The sequence below is a fragment of the Cherax quadricarinatus genome, chromosome 29 (genome assembly GCF_038502225.1).
Source record: "Cherax quadricarinatus isolate ZL_2023a chromosome 29, ASM3850222v1, whole genome shotgun sequence".
Classification (NCBI taxonomy): domain Eukaryota; kingdom Metazoa; phylum Arthropoda; class Malacostraca; order Decapoda; family Parastacidae; genus Cherax; species Cherax quadricarinatus.
Window position 1 is genome coordinate 32,944,557 of NC_091320.1, and position 12,506 is coordinate 32,957,062.

Genomic DNA, 12,506 nt, shown 5'->3' on the forward strand with positions numbered 1-12,506 from the left:
GTGGGTGTATATCCTTCCGCTTATACAGGTGTGTATAGCAATGTAATGTCCATATTTGTTTGCCTATGTACTTTTATATTTTTGTGATTTGTTTTGTTTTTGCATTACCAACTTCTGGTAATTACTCATGAGGGTTTAATGAGGTGAGGGTATAACCCTAATTGTTAGGATCCTTAAGGTATTTCTTAGAACGGTGCATGTAAATAATTTTTGTCTGCACTGGCTTTATTAATTATTGTAAGAGGAGGAGTTTTGTAGGACATGTTGTTGGATGTGTAGCTGGTGGTAATATGGCTTCAGCTATAGTGTTATTTAAGTACGTGGATTTGATTTGTTTTATAGTATTTAATGGTTAACATGTCTTTGGTTATGTGACGTATGAATAGCATATATGTATATGTGTATTGTGTTTTTTAAATAAAATATAAAAAAAAAAATACCCAAAACCTGTAAAACCCCACATTGTAACCCTTATAGAGAATAAACTTGAATTGATAATCCTGGTTTTATAGAAAAATATCATTATTGCTGATAACACTAACTTTGTGGCCTTTTTTTTTTTTATACAGCTCTGACAGTTTTCGCTTTTTTTCTCTCCTGCTAAAAGCGTTAACTGTCAATTAAGCTGCTCAAGGAAGATTCCTTGATGCCAGTGAATGGCTCTTCATGAAAGATGTTGGCCTCTTCAAGGGGGGCTCCTTGGCGTGGTGAAGAGGCTCTTGGTCTGAGGAATTAGACCTATCGGTCTTCTTCCTCAGACCGAACCTAATTACCCCCCAATCTCCCCTCCCCTATCCCATCCTCCCCATCCTCCCCTTTTTCCTTTCCTCCTCCTCCTCCCCACTCCTCCCTTTTGCCCTTCCTCTTTTTGTCCTTTGGGATTTCTCCCACAGGCACGCTAGTTCCTAGGTAGAGGAAAGGACACCGGGGTCGATCCCATTCCGTTGAGGTTTCTTGGCGGTGGCGTAGTTTGCCGTGGAATCTGGATTGCCTAGGGATGTCCCGATCCCTCTCCGGTATCCCGGAGTAGCTTTGGGTGTCTTTTGGGCGACGGGTGTATCTCTGGAAGCCACCTTTCGGATTCCGGGGGTGGTGGCTGAAGGAGGTATGCTTTGTGGCGGATATCCGGCCGCCCTCTCTTTTGTCCACCGAGGTAGCTCGGCAGATGTGAGGTTGCTATCCCAGATTGCTGGTTTACTGGCATGAAGGGTAGGGTATGGCACGGGTTCCATGCTGCATCTGCGCTACTAGCGGTGTCGAGTCCTCTTGGGCGCGGAGGGAGATTTCTGGCCCTTTCATTCCTCCTAGGAACTATCCCTCCCCGGTCCCCCCTTTTTTTTTCTTTTTTTTTATTTTTATTTTCTTTTCTTCTTTCTTTTTTTTTCTTAAAAACAAAAAGAAAGAAGTAACCTAACCATGGCAGCCCTAGTCCATGAACCTTTTACCCCCGGGCCCCTTCTTGATACCGCACCCCGTTCTGACCCCGCCTCGTCTTTGGACCACTCTTCAGACATTCCTCATGCCTCTGTACCTATTGCCGGTGCTGTTTCCTCACCTGCTTCAGGTACTGAGGCCTCGACTGACTCCTTCGATTTATCAGACCTTCGCTCTCCTCTGACTATGCTTCCGGCCTCTCCCTCTACGGTGCGGCAATTTTCAAATCGCCGACCCGTTCCACGTCGGACCAACTCTGGTCCCACGCCTAAACGTCAACGACAATTACCTGCTGATGATACTTCTCCACCTTCACCTTCTCGTTCTTCTCAGAAAAGATCGACACGTCCTTCACTACCTTTCCACGCTCAGTTTCAGACTGAACAGTGGACTAAATTCTTCACTTTACGACCAACTTCCTCTACTGCCTATCTTTCTGACCATAGTATTGGCAAGGCACTCCTACGCCATGTTGGTAAAGATATTTCTTTTCATGCTCTTAAGAGCGGTACGCGCATCATTACCGTACAGAATGCTACCCAGGCTCGTGAGCTCTCTCGTCTTTCCCATATAGATACTGTTCCTGTCACCCTTGAAAAACATCATTCCCTCAATTCTTGTAGTGGTACCGTTATTCTGCCCCATACCATAGTTCAACAAAATTTCCAGACATGTGGCACCGACATTCTAGAACAGCTGGAACTCCAAGATCTCCCAATCCTCAAGGTAGACACTTACGTTCTTCCTGCCCGTGGGCGGAGACGATACCCTAGCAATGTGGCTCGTTTAACTTTTGACAGCCGAGAACTCCCATCCTCAGTTTATATAGCAGGACATCGGTTACAAGTTCGAAAGGTGATCCCTACACCACAACAGTGTAGAAATTGCTGGCGATTTGGCCATCCAGCGAAATATTGCAGATCTATCGCCGAATGCCCAGTCTGTGGTGCCGATGACCATTCTAATACGTCTTGCAATCGATCTCCCTCTTGCCTTAACTGTCATGAGGCTCACCCTTCGTACTCTCGCCGTTGTCAGGTCTATTTAAACGAGCGGGAAATCCGTTACCTCAAAGAGACAGAAGGTCTCCCTTATGCCATGGCAGTTTCTCATCTCCGCCTCCAAGGGAGACTCCCACGTGTTTCTTATTCCCGTGTTTCAAAACGTCCCCCCACTTCTGGTATCCCATCTTCTACACCCACCTCTGTGGTTACCTCTCCCATAATCACTCCTGTATCTAATCCTTTTGCTGTCCTCGGCTCAGACGTCCCTACTTCAACGCCTCAGTCTAATCTCGCTTCTTCGAGTTCTCTCTTACAAGCCTCAGTATCGACGAGACCTCGTACGACACCTCTTCCCAATCGTCCCTCTACTTCTCAAAAGTCAAAAAAAGGTCCGGTAACACCTCCTACCCATCTTCCACCTCCTCATTTTACCCTCCCTGTCTCTGTCCCTAGTTCTTCCCCTCTCACTGGCTCAGTTACAAGTGCAGAGGTTCACCCTCCTCCTCGTAATGTACCTTCCTCCCCTGTTCCCTCCCAAGTTTCTTCCTCTTCTGCCACCTCCCAGGTTCCTGTCTCTTCTGTCCCCTGCCACGCTTCTCCAGTTCCCTCCACCCTTTCGCCCCCCCCTACCTTGGTACAGTCCAATACAGTTCCAATCTTTACTCATCCTCCCCCTACCATTCCCAATATTGTCTCCCATACGACATCTCTGAATTCTGAAACACTTGAAGCAATCTCTGAATATATTGCAGAGACCAAACCATCAATGGACACTGATCCACCTTCCGCTCTTTCTCTCTCCTCTGCTCCATCTGCGCAACTCCTTTCTTCACAGCGCACCGTTCCTTCGCTGCTTGAACATTTTCCACTGCCTCCGCATGTGGACTTTTCTAACCCTCCTAGTCCGTAGGAACCCTTACCTGCGGATTTCAAGTATCTTTATCATTGCCATTCATGGCCTTTTTACAGTGGAATATACGTGGCCTCAGGGGTAATCGGGGTGAGCTTCAGATGTTACTCTCCCAGTTTGCCCCTGTTGGTGTTTGCTTACAGGAACCAAAATTACACTCTGCTGTTATTTCTCACATCTCAGGCTATAATTTATTGTATTCTTCAGATCCTTTTCCTGATGGGACCTTTAATGAAAGTGCCCTTCTTCTCCGCACTGATATTCCGTACCATCAGCTATTTGTTCATACTTCGCTGCATTACACAGCAGCCCGTATCCACTTACATAGGTGGTATACGCTCTGTTCTTTATATCTCTCTCCTTCTCGGGCATTATCTATTCCGGATTTTGCCTTCCTTGTTTCGTCATTACCGCCACCAATTCTGTTACTTGGTGATTTTAATGCCCACCATTTCCTCTGGGGAGGGTCTCACTGTGATTCCCGTGGAATTCAGTTAGAGGCTTTTCTTGCCACCCACCCCCTCCATGTTTTAAATACAGGTACTCACACCCATTTTGATCCTCGGACTCATACTCTCTCTTGCATCGATCTCTCAGTTTGCTCTTCCTCCGCCGCATTAGACTTTACTTGGTCTGTTCTCCCGGACTTACATGACAGTGATCATTTCCCAATCATTCTTACTTCCCCTTCATATTCGCCACCTCTTCGCACCCCACGCTGGCAATTTAATCGGGCAAATTGGAACCTTTACTCACACCTGACTGTTTTTAAAGAGGTTCCTTCTTCGTCCTCCATCGATGAGCTTTTACACCTCTTCTCATCCTCCGTTTTCACCGCAGCTTCTCATTCTATACCCCAAACTTCGAGCAGGCATTCTCAGAAATGCGTGCCTTGGTGGTCTCCTGCTTGTGCTCGTGCAGTACGTTTGAAACGCGCTGCATGGGGCAGGTACCGGTACAATAGAACCACAGAGCGACTCCTTGATTTTAAACAGAAGCGTGCGATCGCTCGCCGTGTCATCCGTGACGCTAAACGCACTTGCTGGCGAGATTATGTCTCCACCATCACCTCTGCTTCCTCTATGAGTGCAGTCTGGAAAAAAGTACGAAAACTGAGTGGTAAATATTCTCCTGACCCGGCTCCTGTTCTGCGGGTTGCCGGTGTTGATATAGCAAACCCACTAGATGTTGCCAATGAAATTGGCAATCATCTGGTCCGTATTTCTCAGGGACTCCATCTATGCCCCTCATTTCTTTCCTCAAAGTCTGCCAGAGAGTTAGCACCCTTGGACTTTTCTTCTCTCAGAGAAGAACAGTATAATGTGCCTTTTACACTTCAAGAACTGGAGGCAACACTCTCAGCTTGTCGATCATCGGCAGCTGGGCCCGACGACATTCATATTCGTATGCTACAACATTTACATCAGTCAGCCCTTGCAGTCCTATTACGCCTTTACAATCTTATTTGGTCACAAGGAGTTCTTCCACAGCTGTGGAAATCCGCCATTGTTCTCCCTTTCCGCAAACCAGGCACTACGGGACATGAAACCTCCCACTATCGTCCCATTGCTCTTACCAGTGCAGTTTGCAAAGTAATGGAACGTCTAGTAAATAGACGTTTAGTGTGGTATTTAGAGACACACAACAGTCTCTCCACTCGTCAATATGGCTTTCGTAAGGGACGTTCTACCATAGACCCCTTACTGCGCTTGGATACGTATGTTCGTAATGCCTTTGCGAATAACCACTCAGTTATTGCCATATTTTTTGATCTTGAGAAGGCATATGACACAACTTGGAGGTATAATATTTTAGCCCAAGCCCACTCCTTAGGCCTTCGAGGCAATCTACCATCCTTCCTTAAGAACTTTTTAACTGACAGGCATTTCCGTGTTCGGGTTAATAATGTGCTCTCCCCGGACTTTATCCAAGCTGAAGGTGTCCCCCAGGGATGTGTTCTGAGCACAACACTTTTTCTCCTTGCTATTAATGATTTGGCCTCTAGTCTTCCATCAAATATTTGGTCATCACTCTATGTTGATGACTTCGCTATTGCCTGTGCAGGCGCTGACTGTCACCTCCTTACAGTTTCTCTCCAGCATGCAGTCGACCGTGTTTCCAATTGGGCCACCACACATGGGTTTAAATTTTCCAGCACTAAAACCCACCAAATCACTTTCACTAGACGCTCTGTCATCTCTGATCATCCTTTGTACCTCTATGGCTCACGTATCCCTGAACGTGATACAGTCAAGTTTCTGGGCCTCCTCTTTGATCGTAGGTTATCCTGGAAACCTCACATTACCTCTCTGAAGGCAACTTGTCACAGCCGGCTGAACCTTCTTAAAACCCTTGCTCATCTTTCGTGGGGAGCTGATCGTCGAACCCTCCTTCACCTACATTCCACCCTTATTTTATCGAAACTTGATTATGGTGACCAGATCTATTCAGCGGCATCTCCTGCTACTCTCTCTAGCCTTAACCCCATTCATCACCAAGGATTACGTTTATGCCTTGGTGCTTTTCGCTCTTCCCCTGTCGAAAGCCTCTATGCAGAAGCGAACGTTCCATCCTTATCCGATCGCCGTGATGCCCATTGCCTGCGCTACTATGTACGCTCTCATGATCTCCGCAATCCTTCCATTTATAGAATGGTCACTGATATTAGTAGACATTCTTTATTTGTTCGCCGCCCCTGCTTACTCCGTCCCTTCTCTCTTCGCCTTCATTCGCTCTTGTCTTCTCTTCAACTACCACCTTTCTATGTACATGTAGCATCACACTTTTCCCTACCCCCCTGGGAAGTTCCAGCTGTTCGAGTCTGTTCTTTCTCCCTCCCTTGCTCGAAAGCCCAACTGTCTACGGTCGCTTCCCGCTCTCTTTTTCTTGACCACTTTCACTCTCATTCTCATGCCATTGCTGTGTACACAGATGGCTCTAAGTCTTCTGACGGCGTAGGATTCGCAGCAGTGTTTCCGGACAGCGTCGTACAAGGGCATTTACTATCTTCAGCTAGTATTTTTACTGCTGAATTATATGCCATCCTTACAGCACTTATCCGTATTGCATCTATGCCTGTGTCATCATTTGTGGTTGTCTCAGACTCCCTTAGTGCTTTACAGGCTATACAAAAATTTGATACACCTCACCCCTTAGTCCTCCGTATCCAACTTTGGCTACGCCGCATCTTTACTAAGCATAAAGATATTGTTTTTTGTTGGGTCCCTGGTCATGTTGACGTACAGGGCAATGAACAGGCAGACACTGCTGCGCGGTCAGCAGTACATGACCTACCAGTTTCTTATAGAGGTATTCCATGTACGGACTATTTTGCTGTAATATCTTCCCACCTTCACACCCGTTGGCAACAACGTTGGTCTACTATGCTCGGCAACAAACTTCAGTCTATTAAACCGAGTATAGGTTACTGGCCGTCTTCTTATCACCAGTGTCGAGGTTGGGAGACTACTCTCTCCCGTCTTCGCATTGGCCATACTCGTCTTACTCATGGATATCTCATGGAGAGGCGTCTTGCTCCTCTCTGTGAGAATTGCCAAGCTCCATTATCAGTCAGCCACATTCTGTTGGACTGCCCACTTTATCAACGAGCACGCAGAATTTACCTCTGTCGTCGTCTTCGCCCCGCTGCTCTCTCTTTACCTTCCCTTCTCGCTGATGGACCCACCTTTCATCCGGACTCTCTCATTGACTTTTTGACAACGACTGACTTACTCCACAAATTTTGATACTTTCAGCCCTTTCTACTTGTATCTCTTGCTACCCTCTACCCCCGTACTATCCCCTGCCCCGCTGTTTTCTGTAACCTGCTGATCATCCCCCCTCCCTTCTGCCATCCAATTCCCTTGCTTCCTTCCCTACCCTGCAGCGCTGTATAGCCCTTGTGGCTTAGCGCTTCTTTTTGATTATAATAATAATCCTTGATGTTGGTGAGGGGCTCTTGATTTAGGGAATTGGATCTGTGCTCCAGTTCCCCGAATTAAGCCTGAATGCCTTCCACATCCCCCCCCCAGGCGCTGTATAATCTTCCGGGTTTAGCGCTTCCCCCTTGATTATAATAATAATGTGACACTCCCTACCATCAGCATCAAGGAACCTCCCTCAAGGGATGTTCCTTGATGCCGGTGAGGGGCTCTTGATCGAAGGAAACGGGCTTTTCTTCCCCTTGGATCGAACCTGAATGCCTCGTATTCCCACGTTCGTAGGAACGTTAAACCTTATGGATTTATTGTTCCCACGATTGTAATGTATAAAAAAAATAACCCGAGGTACTGGTACTTGTCTGGAATTTCTTGCCAAAATTCCGTCTTTTCATTTTATTAGGATCTGTTTCAGTTTCTGTCGTATAATTTTTTTTAACATTAATGGAAAGCAGGGGCGCCATAAGAGAAAATACAATAAGTGTCAGAGGCCCCAAGATTGTTCAACTGCCTCCCAGCATACATAAAGGGGATTACCAATGGACCCCTGGCTCTTTAAGAGGGAGCTGGACAGATACCTTAAGTCAGTACCTGACCACCCGGGTTGTGGTTCGCATACAAATTTGCATGATACCAGCAGTACAGCCTGGTTGATAAAGCCCTGATTCACCGCGAGGCCTGATCATGGACCGGGCCACGGGGGCGCTCACCCCGAAACAGATAAATACTCCAGGGAATACTTTTTTTTTCCTCGGTGTTAAGTACCATCGACACAGGACTTGTACCCTCGAAAGCCAATCCTTACACACAAAATATTTTAGCATTTATACACAAGTATTCACTGGCTGATAAATACCACTGTAACTTCATTTTATATCTCGCCAGTTTTTAATATTGTAACTAGCTATAACTTATAAACTTCCACTTGGGTTAAATTAACACTGCTGGTAGATTTTTTTTACCGGTTAAAGAAGTTAATTGTTTCCCCCCCCCCTCAGGACACACTGGCTCGGGATACAAACATGGCTCACAGTGTAAGTGCAGAAGATCCTCACAACTCTATCCTGGCAAGATTGAGGAAGTTGCCAATTGTGAAAGACATTTTAAATACAGCTACAGATGTCTATAAAAAGACGCAGGTCTGTCTAATTTACCTTTTTTTCCCCCTCCAAATCTGAATAGAAAATTAAAATGGAAAGTGTTTTAATGTTTAAGTTTTCTTCATGCTTTTTTTTTTTTTTACTGAATCTTCACTATTCTCTAATATTACTTGGAAAAACTGTCATTAAATTTGTGTATAAAAATGTGGAACGTCCCTCATTACCTGATAGTTAAGATTGACGACCTTTTCCATGCATTCAACCAGGACGTTCTATCCTCTGCACAATGAAAATCCAAAAAAAAATACTTGGTTCCTTTTTTTTTTTTCAAACCAGACTTGGACAGGTTAAAACTGCAAGTGACCCATAAGCCTAACTTAAAATCTGGGTAAAATTTCTTTGAACCCATGCTAGTGAAAAAAAAATTTAAAAAATATTAAGTAAACCTGATTCATCACTTTACCAAACTTTTCCTAATAGTTCACCTTTGCAACACAGACTAACGTAATGTTGCTAGTTGACTAAATTCTCTTAATGAGTTGCTTTCTTTCTCAGATCAAATGCTTACTGCTATTTCGCTAAGAGTTACGAGCTTTGATTTAAAACTTTCAGTTTACTGTAATAGCTGTCCTTTTTAGGAAAGATAAACCCTAATTTTCTGCAGGGGTACAGAGGTGTGGGCTTGGCACTCAGAGTAGCAGAAGGCAGTGTGCTGGCAGCAACAGTGATGTTACCCTTGGCTACCCCGCTGTTGCGTCCTGTGGGTGGCTGGCGAACAGTGGACCTGTGGGCATGTAAGGCTCTAGACAAGCTACAAACTATAGCGCCAATTGTCAATAAACCTACTGCAGAAGTAAGTGGTGAAGCTCAGTGAATTAATACATTGAAGCTGTCAAGGATTTATTCAGCTCATTAACCCGGAGGGTTTTAATTTCAGGTGGTAGGTGAAATTAAAGGGAAGGTCCTAGAGTTTGTGGCTGGGGACGATGTTGCCACTGGTTCTCTGACGGGAGCTGTTGCTGCCAGCCCCTCAAGGAAGGTTCCTTGATGTTGGTGAGGGGCTCTTGATTTAGGGAATTGGATCTGAGCTCCAGTTCCCCGAATTAAGCCTGAATGCCTTCCACATCCCCCCCCCCAGGCGCTGTATAATCCTCCGGGTTTAGCGCTTCCCCCTTGATTATAATAATAATAATAATGTTGCTGCCAGAGCACAACACACGGTAAATAAAATTAAGGGGGGAAGATAGCATTTTCCTAACACTTACGAAATTATAGTTTCTGATAAATTCTTTCTCTTACTTAGGTTTCACTGTTAAAAGATTATAAAGGTGGTCGTACTGCTGTGAACTTTGCTAGTGTTCTGTTAGACAAAGCCCACGGCTTGGTTGACGATCTCCTTCCCCCAACCGAAGATGACTTGAAACAATTTGGCAAGTACTGCATTAAAATATTGGCGTTTAGTGAAGGCTAGTCCTTAATGCTGTTAATATTGTGCCAAAGATTAGGGACCCCTGTGAGGTTAGCCTCCCAGGGTGTCTTCCTCATTAATAACTTTGGTCAAAATGGTGGTATTTTTAACACCTTTCCTCCAGACTGACAGTGAAACTAAGCAATTATTTTTTTGGAATATGAATATTTTACTGCATTTGTAAGTTTTAATTACGTAAAAAAATTTCGTACAGATGGTTCTGATGGCAGTTTAGCTGTGAAAACCTCAGCTCTGGCACTGAAGACTAGTCGTCGCTTCTACCGTATTGCACACAACTGGCTCTATCCTCATGTTTCCTCTGCGGAGCTCTCCTTAGCCCATATAGTAAGTTTTTTTTTTGTGTGGGGGGAGGGGGAAGTATTTCCCCCGCCCTGCATATGTGTATTAGAGATAATGAAAATATTTTTCTTTTCAGATTTCCTTAGCTGCTGCTTCTGTTAGAAACTGGTGTACAGTTCCTGTGAAATACGTTCCTCCGGAGGACGTGACCATAACTAGATTAAGTCTGAGCCTGGCCCTCCACACTACACGCCATATATCAGTCACTATGCGGGGAATATTAAATGTTGGTGAGCTACTCAAACTTCCCTCCACCTCTAAGATTGCCGGGACCTTGGTGAAAGTCAGTCTTGGTCTTGCACACACAAGTAAAGACTTATTTCTTATGTTCTGGGTATATACCCCCTCAAGGAAGGTTCCTTGATGTTGGTGAGGGGCTCTTGATTTAGAGAATTGGATCTGTGCTCCAGTTCCCCGAATTAAGCCTGAATGCCTTCCACATCCCCCCCCCCCAGGCGCTGTATAATCCTCCGGGTTTAGCGCTTCCCCCTTGATTATAATAATAATAATAATCTGGGTATATATGAAGGTTTTATTATCAGCACTAAATATTTCAAATTGAAGATTAGTTTTCAGAATTTGTCTATGGTCAAAGCACCGTCCTGCTTATTGTAAGCTGATTCCTCGTAGCCCAGCACTGTAGGGCTATTGATTTCATTTAATTTGTTCCTGTACTCTAGCCATCCTGGGAGAAGGAAGAATAGGAAGTTGTAGACGTTCGCAAGACACCATATCAGACTTGAAATAGGATCCGGCAATTGAGATGCCGAATGAGTTCGTTTATCAAAGTAATTGCTGTAACTCCAAGATGGCGTGGTCTCTAAAGTCGAATGGCAGCCTAGTTCCCAAGAGGCATATCGAAGAATAATCTAAAATACTTAATTATTGCAATCAAATGTATTTAACTTAGTTATCAACGTTGCTAGAGTATGGCTATGGAAATTGGTTGTAACCTTATTAAAGCTTCAAATTAAACTGATTTTTTTTTCATTCTTATTCTGCTGCATTGCACTAATCTTCACGCTCATCCTGTGGACTGCAGAACCCAGCGGGTTTTGCAGTCCGGTGAAAGACTAGGAGTGAGGTAATCAGTCCCTCAGCCTGACGTCGATCCGTTTGGTCCCCTTTAAGTCCCAAACAGTTTAAGAATAAAACTAAATTTGTCTTGCACTAGGCTTTCTGTCCTGAAAATCATTCTTCACCTTCACCCAGAGGACTCTTCTAACTTCATTCTGATAGATGGTCCCGTTCATCTCTTATTGATTCTGCTGGTTTGAGTTGGTATCCTGAAGGGAGGGTCCTTGACGCTTGTGAGATTCTCTTGCTTCATAGATTGGTTTTCCTTGGACAGAACCTGAATCTCTGCAGGCGCTGTGACCACTCATTCCTACATGCTTATTTCCGCTAAATATAACCCTTGGGCATAAGTGCCTGCTGTGTACATGAAAGGTCAGGACACCATTGCATAGCTCCATTTTCTTCTGCTCTGGATGTTTTAGAAGAAAGCCATTAACTAACTGGTGGAGAAAGTCACGCTGTAGCTTAGGCAAGGGGATCCATCTAGCCTAACCTAAATGGATACTTGTTTCTCCATTTGTTAAAAGGAACTGTGTTCACTTTCAGTAAACATTTTCTGGCAGTACTTCTTCACTGGACATGAAGCAAGGTTGCGGAGTTTGCAGTCTTGATCCCATCAGCTGATTGACAGATAGCGAGCAAAAGCGCCATAGCTTATGCATATATTTTGTGGGAGGAGCTCTAGCTGCGTAGGGCTCTTTCAGATTAAAGGGAAAGGCAGGATAGCTAAAATTCCTTGTATCAAGAGCACATCACCTGCATAAAGGCACCTTCCTAAAGTTTTTTTTTTTATTAGCCATTGGATTTAAGATTCTAGAGCTTAATCATGGTTATTAAATAGTATAGCTGTACGTAAGCTCTGTGGTAACTGTTTTGCGAGACATAAGTGCCATGCCTAAGCAGTGTGGACGTCTCGCTCTCGTCTGAGCATCAGGCACAAATGTTTCCCCGTTCTCTCTGGGACGTATAGCCCTTGTGGCTTAGCGCTTCTTTTTGATTATAATAATAATCTCTCTGGGACGCTTGTCCTCGTCTTAATTTGCCTGCTGGGCACGTTACAGGTGGGGCACCTGTCATCGGCTCAATTTTAAGCAGTTCTATTTCTCCGCTCTGTGGATAATTCTTAAATGGTTTTGGTGGGAAGCCGGTTGCTGACCTAGGGCAAGTGTTGGTTACCATTTTATCATAGGCATTTGTCGATTACACTTGGTCTGT

The 12,506-nt window shown here is 44.8% G+C and overlaps 1 protein-coding gene across 1 annotated transcript in view; it reads left to right on the plus strand.

The window, feature by feature from the left end:
- LOC138853407 (perilipin-2-like) overlaps positions 1-11,189 on the plus strand; it is a 37,803-nt gene extending 26,614 nt beyond the window's left edge. Inside the window, exons 2-9 of the mRNA XM_070089806.1 lie at positions 8,285-8,425; positions 9,051-9,239; positions 9,324-9,425; positions 9,550-9,606; positions 9,690-9,816; positions 10,069-10,199; positions 10,291-10,543; positions 10,727-11,189. Of these exons, the coding sequence (XP_069945907.1) occupies positions 8,309-8,425; positions 9,051-9,239; positions 9,324-9,425; positions 9,550-9,606; positions 9,690-9,816; positions 10,069-10,199; positions 10,291-10,543; positions 10,727-10,776 (1,026 nt within the window). The 5' untranslated portion in view covers positions 8,285-8,308 and the 3' untranslated portion in view covers positions 10,777-11,189. The remainder of the gene's footprint in view (positions 1-8,284; positions 8,426-9,050; positions 9,240-9,323; positions 9,426-9,549; positions 9,607-9,689; positions 9,817-10,068; positions 10,200-10,290; positions 10,544-10,726) is intronic.
- Positions 11,190-12,506: the final 1,317 nt, after the last annotated feature.